The sequence below is a fragment of the Garra rufa genome, chromosome 21 (assembly GCF_049309525.1).
Source record: "Garra rufa chromosome 21, GarRuf1.0, whole genome shotgun sequence".
Classification (NCBI taxonomy): Eukaryota; Metazoa; Chordata; class Actinopteri; order Cypriniformes; family Cyprinidae; genus Garra; species Garra rufa.
The window spans coordinates 6,755,717-6,763,974 of NC_133381.1; the positions used below are offsets into that span (position 1 = coordinate 6,755,717).

Sequence of the window (8,258 nt, forward strand, 5' to 3'; positions counted from 1 at the left end):
TATTGAGAAAAACACCTTTAAAGTTGTCCAAAAGAATTTCTTAGAAATAAGTTTTGATATATTTGCAGTAGGAAATTTACAAAATATTTTCATGGAACATGGTCTTTACTTAATATCCTAATGGTTTTTGGCATAAAAGAAAAATCGATAATTTTAACCCACACAATGTATTGTTGGCTATTGCTACAAATATACCTGGGCAACTTATGACTGGTTTCTAGATTTGACAAAACAAAGTTCTGTGTTTTCTTTTGAACTTATTTTAAACATTAAAAACAACACTTTTAAACAAAACGTTTCGTTTTGAAATTTAAAACTTTAGACTTTTCAGACTATATTTAGAATTTTCAAATTGTCTTTTTGAATTTTCAAACTGTCTTTTAAATTCTCTTATGAACTTGAAACTGAAACTGTCTTTTGAATATTCTAACCTTATAACAAATTTTCAAACGGTCTTTTGAACTTTAGAATGTGCTTTTTGGAACTTTCAGATGAGCTTTCAAACTTTGGCATTAATTGACGTTACTGTCACTTTCTTTTGAATTTATTCAAATTTGTCCTTCTTGAAATGTCAGTTTGAACTTGTAAACTTTCAAATAGTCTAATGAACCTTAAAACTGAATTTTCAAACACTCTGTTCAAATTCAAATGCACGTTTTGAAATTTTCAGATGTTCTTTTGAACTTTTAAACTTTGGCATTATTTGACATTGAGTCTGATAGTGTTATTGGAACTTTTTCGATTCTCATATTAAAATCAGTGTCTTAAAGATCTGTTGATGGCTGTCCCATATCCCAGGCTCCTCCTCTCAAAATGGCAGTGCACTGAGACGGGACCTTTCCGTTGGCAGCTACGGTTCCACCAAACGACAGATGACGTCACCTTCTGATGGCTCGCTCTCATCCGGAGGGGGCGTGGACTGTGGGGGTGACGCCCCTCTATCCCAGTTTGACAGAGAGGTCAGTGCCAAAAACAGTTGTCAGTGCCTACTTTTCCAGATGCTCTTGTTTGTAAAAGCATCTTTCCCTTAGGGATTAAAAAACCTAAATGTATTTGAAAAATCAGACATTTCTATTGCTAAAAATAAGGTTCTCTATGGATAAAATAAATACTGCTGAGATCTTTAGTCATGTGGAAATTTTTTAGTCTGTTACAAATGACAAATCTTGTGGGATTTCAAAAGCCCTCTTTGCCCCCCTTTGTAGTGTTCTTTTTGTAAATGTCGATTTTAACATGTTCATTCGACCTCCAGACTAATCAAAGCAGGTAAAAGTTTTACTTCTAGAGCTCTTTGTGATGCTCATCACTGCTAAAACTCAAAAGAGAGAGCACTAGAAGTGTTATACAATTCCACAGGCATCAGTTTCGTTTCACCTGCCAAAATGTGTTTGGAGGGTCTTCATCCTCTTTTTCTCACGCTATATGCATGTGTTGAGTGTGTGAAGTGGCACCATATCCACAGATTGAGGTGTTGACCTGCCTAGCACTCCACCTACACACACACACACACACACACATGCAGTCTGCATCTCAGCCCCACGTTTGACCCTGTGCACATGACTCTATAATGACGTGTGGGTGCTGTGTGTGACTCTTTAGTGTCCAGGAGTGTCACCCACAGAGAAGACCCCTGATCTGAAAAGGGCTTTAAGGACCCTGCTTAGTAAGCTAAAGGTAACAAACATGACCCTGCTCCCCCAGATCTGAACCCTGTAGCTCCATCCTAGACCTCAGATGGAGAAAAATGGGTTAGCTAAGCTTTCTCCTCGTTGAGAGTGTTTGATCTGTGTAGGTGGTGGAATTGTACAGCGTTTGCTAGCTTTAGTAATAGCGGTAATGTGTGACATAGCACCTTTTATCCATCCACTTCATATTATGTAGAGGAGGATTGATGTTGTGGTGGTTATAGCTAGTAATAGACCATTTATTGGGCTGATATTTGGGTATTTTGAGATGATCACGTCGACCAATAAATGTGCCAACAGCTAAGAAAATGGATAAATATTTACAGATACAGTCAAACCAAAATTATTCAGACACCAGATATAATTTGATTTTTTTTGTTTTTTACTAGTGGGTGCAGGACACTATGGTTCATTTATGTTAGCAAGGATAGCAAAATAAAGTAAACTAACATATACCTAAAAATTCTTCAAACAGTGGACTACCAGTAAAATTGATAAAAATTAAATTATTCTCATGTGCTGATTTGCTGCTTGAGAAACAATTCTTATTATTAATCTTGAAAACAGTACTGATTAATATTTCTGTAAAAACAGTGATGCATTTTTTCAGGATTTCTTCTGTTTCAGGAAAGAACAGCAGTTATTTGAAATTATATATATATATATTTTTTTGTAACACTAAATCTTAACTCACTTTTAATCAATTAAAAGATTACTCCACTTCCAAAATAAAAATTTCCTGATAATTTACTCACCCCCATGTCATCCAAGATGTTCATGTCTTTGTTTCTTCAGTCGAGAAGAAATTAAGTTTTTTGAGGAAAACATTCCAGGATTTTTCTCCATATAGTGGACTTTAATGGTGCTCAACGAATTGAAGGTTAAAAAAAGCAGTTTCAATGCAGCTTCAAAGGGCTCTACACAATCCCAAATGAGGAATAAGGGTCTTATTTAGCGAAACGATCGGTTATTTTCTAAATAAAAAAAAAATACAATTTATATACTCCTTAACCTCAAATGTCTTGTCTACCTCTGCACTGCAGTTCAATAATAGTTCAGGGTATGTTGAAAAAAACCCAACATTGCTCCTGCAGAGATGTAGGATGATTTTAAAAGTTGGAGAAGAAAATAAGATGTGAGTTTTTCGATATATTCTAATTATCTTGAACCGGAGTGCACAGAGTAAGCATGTGCATTGCATTGAAGATGAGCATTTGTGGTTAAAAAGTGTATTTTTTTTTTTTTTTTTTTTAAGAAAATGACAGATCGTTAGATAAGACCCTTATTCTTTGGCTAGGATCTTTTAGAGTCCTTTGAAGCTGCATTAAAATTGCATTTTTACCTTCAATCTGGTGAGCATCATTGCACTATATGGAGAAAAATCCTGAAGTGTTTTCCTCAAAAAACTTGATTTCTTTGTGACTGAAGAAAGAAAAGCATGAATATCTTGGATGACATGGGGGTGAGTAAATTATCAGGAAATTTTTATTCTGGAAGTGTAGTAATCCTTCAAATGCACACTTTAAAAAAAAAAAGTAACCATTTTACTAATCTCAAACGTTTGACCTGTAATTATTCTAATTAGTCATAAGTGTGCCTGGTTACATGATCCCATACAAGCTTCTTTGAAGGATTAGTTCACTTTCAGAACAAAAATTTACAGATAATGTCCTCACCCCTTGTCATCCAGGATTTTCATGTCTTTCTTTATTCAAGTTGTAAAGAAATTTTTTTTGAGGAAAACATTTCAGGATTTCTCTCCATATAGTGGACTTCTGTGGTGCCCCCAAGTTTGAACTTTGAGCTTCAAAGGGCTCTAAATGATCCCAGCCAAGGAAGAAGGGTATCTAGCAAAACGACGGTTATTTTTAAAATACAAAAATTGACAATTTATATAATTTTTAACCTCATATGCTCATCTTGTCTCGTCTCTGCGATGCACGTGTAGTCTGTGTAATCCGGGTCAATACAGTTAGGTTATGTCGAAAAACTTCCCATCTCGTTTTCATCTTCAACTTTAAAATCATCCTACAATGCTGTTTTACCTTTTATGTAAAGGGCCTTGGATGATCTTTGTGTGTTCACTTTGTAAACACTGGGTCGGTCCTTTTGCAGCGATGTAGGGCGATTTTAAAGTTGGGGAAGAAAACGAGATGGGAGTTTTTTGAAAATTTGTTTCGATAATAACTGATCATTTTGCTAGATGAGACCCTTTCTTCCTCGGCTGGGATCATTTAGAGCCATTTGAAGCTGCATTTAAACTGCATTTTGAAAGTTCAAACTTGGGGACACCATACATATTCATTATATGGAGAGAAATCCTGAAATGTTTACCTCAAAAAACATAATTCCTTTATGACTGAAGAAAGAAAGACTTAAACATCTTGGATGACAAGAGGGTGAGTACATTATCTGTAAATTTTAGTTCTGAAAGTGAACTAATACTTTAACTTCAACTTGTCATTCATACTTTTTAGCCTGACAAGAACAAAATAGACATGAAAACGTAATATCTACAGAATAAAAACAAAGCTTTGTTACTAACTTTTCCCTATTTTCTTACTTTTAGGATTCAGACTCGCCACGTCACTCCACGGCTTCTAACAGCTCCAACCTGAGCAGCCCACCAAGTCCTTCATCCCCACACAAGAGCAAGACTCAGTCTCTGGAGCGCAGCGAGCACCTGGGCTGGGAGACATGAGCTTGGCCCCTGCCCACTTCCTTCTGACGTCCTGTGGGGCCCTGAGACTGAGAGCTGACTCCTTGTACGTCATATTCCTAAACACGCCGCTGGGCCCAGGTGTGTGTGTTTGCGTGTATTGGTGTGCATATGCATTACACGTGTGATTGCTGTATACACACACATTACCGTGCACCTTACATCCCTTTTGAGTGGACCCATCACCACTGTTCCTGTTCCTGTGTTGGATGGGGAAACAGACCACTGAGTGTAGCTTCTCACCACAGGTGTGGACGGGGTCGAAAAACGACAAACACAGAGCTTTAACGTGAATCTATCAGTGTTTGTTGACAAGTGTGCCTCATCTAACACAAGAAAAAATATGCATTCGAAAGTCTTAATGGACCCGGGGGCGGGGGATGTTACTTTAAACGCATAACACTAAAGATCATGTAAACATTCATCGAGGATCGTGGAAAACTGTTCCTGGCATTCCAATCAGAGTGATAAATCATGAATACTTTGTTTTTTTGAGTTCAGCCCCAATAGATAGAGTGGCACTACTGTATAACTCAGCCTCTACCCTCCAGTGCCATGCTGACCTTCACAGTCAGAGTTCAAGAATAGATTCTGAGTTCAATAATGTAAATAGAGTTTAAGTAGAGTATAATATATAATGAAATCATAACACTATTCTGTTGTTAAATAAGTGTGACTTGGCTTTGAGAGAGTCTGCTTTCCTTTTTGTTTTCCGTGTCAAGGTTCTAGTCAATTATGCAGACATTTTGTCAATTTAAGCATTAGTCTTTTTTGTTGACATATGCTAGTTTTTCGTAATTCCACTGAATTTGTCAAGATTCGCAAGGGAACACTATAACAAAAGTATTGGGCCTCATTCATGAAACACAAGGAGAATCATTTTTGTGTAAATTGTAAAATGTACAGTTTTCCATCAAATATGCATTAAACATTCACATTCATTAAAACAGTTTATATGTTCTTGAACTGAAAGCTAGGTAGATAAGACCACAGCAAATTGTTCATAAAACAATTATTGCGTAAATTGTCGTATTAAATGCAAGATTAACAAGGTCACCATTAAATTTTGCATAAATTCTCACATTAAATGCGAGATTCACGAAGTCACAATAAAATTTTCTAAAACCGTTCCTGCATAAATTGTTGCATTAAATGAAATATTCACAAGGTTATAATAAAATGTCATAAAACTGTTCCTGCGTAAAATGTTGCATTAAATGCAAGATTTACAAGGTCACAATAAAATTTTATAAAACTGTTCTTTCTCAAATTAATGCATTAATGAAAGATTCAGAGGGTTGCAATAACATTTTTATGAATAAACTGTTTTATTAAATGCAAGATTCACAAGGTTGCAATACAATTTTATAAAAACATTTTTTCTCAAATTAATGCATTAAATGAAAGATTCACAAGGTCACAATAAAATTTTAAAAACCATTCTTTTGTAAATTGTTGCATTTAATGCAACATTCACAAAGTCCCAATAAAATTTAATAAAACCATTCTTGCATAAATTGTCACATTAAATACAAAATTCACAAGGTTGCAATAAAATGTAAAAAATCATTCTTGCATAAATTGTCGCATTAAATGCAAGATTCACAGGGTCGCCAAAAAATGTAATAAAACCGCTCTTGTGTAAATTGTCACATCAAATGCAAGACTCACCAAGTCGCAATAAAAATTGTAAAAACCGTTCTTGCATAATTGTTGCATTAGATGCAAGATTCACAAGGTTGCAATAAAATGTTTACCTTTCTTGCATAAATTGTCACATAAAATGCAAGATTTACCAAGTCACATTAAAATTTTTAAAACCATTCTTGCATAATTGTTGCATTAAATGCAAAATTTACAAGGTTGCCATAAAATTTTTCAAACTTTTCTTGCATTAATTGTTGCATTAAATGCAAGATTCACAAGGTTGCATAAAATTATATAAAACCGTTCTTGCTCAACGCATTAAATGGAAGATCCACAAGGTTGCAATAAAACTTTCTAAAGCCACTCTTGCGTAAAATGTTGCATTAAATGCAAGATTCACAAGGTTTCAGTAACATAAAAAAAGTTCTTGCTTAAATTGTTGCAATAAAAGCAATTATTCATAAGATCACAATAAACTTTTAGAAAGTGGTTTTAGATATTGCCTAAATTGACGCATTAAATGGAAGATCCACAAGGTTGCAATAAAATGTATAAAAACATTCTTGCATGAATTGTCACATTAACTTCAAGATCCAGAAGGTCACCATTATATTGACTCGGTAAAATTTATCTCAAATTATTTATAAGTTGACATTTGAATGGAACATTTACAAGGCTGTCAAAATTGTTCTAAATAATTCTCAAGTGAATTGTTGCACTGAATGCGAGATGCAAAAGGCCACAGTGAAATTGTAAAAAAACATTCTTGTGTAAACTTGCATTAAATATGACAGGGTGACAGTGAAATTTTTCACAAATTCAGACCATCATTTAATGAAAGTTGAAATCATCAAACAATATTTAACATTTAACGGCTTGTATAAGAATGATTTACATGAATACAATCTCCTCGTGTTTCATGAATGTTGTTGCGTTGTGTGCGAGATCTAGCATTTATAGAAATTAAGATGTGTATATCGCTAAATCCATATTAAACCACGTCCAGTCACGTGATCATAAATAAGCTGTTGTGCTGAATGTAACACAGATTCACTGCAGCCTTGTTCATGTTACTCTTGCCTACATCTGCGCTTTACGGTTCTGTTACCGAAGCAATAATGCTGTTTTCCAAAGACTTTATTTTATTTTTTATTATTAATGTTAATTATTCTTCTTTTAGTATTTTAGTTTTTATTTTCAGTGTTTAAGGTTGTTTTCCAACTCACAAGAACCAAACTTTGCCTAAGGTGTACATGTGAATATAACATGTAGTGTAACCTGGACCACTAGATTCAGAGCTTTTATTGTTTGTGACATGGAAAAAACACTAAACTCATCAGGTGAAGCATTCAAAGGGCTTCAAACTCACTGGTGCATATAGCTGTTGCCACTTCCTGCAGCTCATAATATGACTCAACAGGGACCCCGAGGACCAGCTGGAGATTAGGTCATTTGATATTAATACAAATTCAGCGAGGATGAACAGTAAAGCTGCTGTAGTGATGTTTTTAAACGTGCAGGGTCAGACTATCAAACATCCCTGAACCTCAGAATACCTCAGATTAGAGAGCCAAGCCATTATGACTCCAACAGAACCTCATCAGCTTGACAATTTTAGCTGTCCCTCTGTCCGCTTTCATACACTGATTGGCATTTAGGAATTATTCACATGCACTACTGCTTGCTTTTGCAAACTATGTCAGATTTGTTAAACAGAGTTTCTTTAAAACATTCTGCAGTTTCAGACTTGCGTCTGTCTAAATGCCGTTCAGAATTCCCAAATATTCCAGGTTTATGAATAGCTCACTCAAATATGAAGCATCATTTACATACCCTTATGTTGTCCTAAATAGTTCGACCAAAAGTAGTCTGATTACATTACCTAAAATGTGTAATCTAATTGATTACATTACTGACTACAGCTTTTGTCATGTCATGTGGGAAAAAACACTACCAGTCAAGTTTTTGAACAGTAAGATTTTATTTTTTGTTTTTTTAATAAGTCTTTTCTGCTCACCAGGTCTGCACTTATTTGATCTAAAATACAGCAAAAACAGTAAAATTGTGAAATATTTTTGCTATTTAAAATAGCTGTTTTCTATTTGAAAATATTTTAAAATGTAATTTATTTCTGTGATCAAAGCTACATTTTCAGCATCATTACTTCAGTCTTCAGTGTCACATGATCCTTTAGAAATCATTCTAAT

General features: G+C 34.7%; 1 protein-coding gene across 1 annotated transcript in view; it reads left to right on the plus strand.

Annotated features, from left to right (window-relative positions):
- Positions 1-4,577, plus strand: part of LOC141295298 (serine/threonine-protein kinase MRCK alpha-like) — a 72,653-nt gene extending 68,076 nt beyond the window's left edge. The window contains exons 34-35 of the mRNA XM_073826508.1: positions 799-959; positions 4,255-4,577. Coding sequence (XP_073682609.1) covers positions 799-959; positions 4,255-4,386 — 293 coding nt within the window. The 3' untranslated portion in view covers positions 4,387-4,577. The remainder of the gene's footprint in view (positions 1-798; positions 960-4,254) is intronic.
- Positions 4,578-8,258: the final 3,681 nt, after the last annotated feature.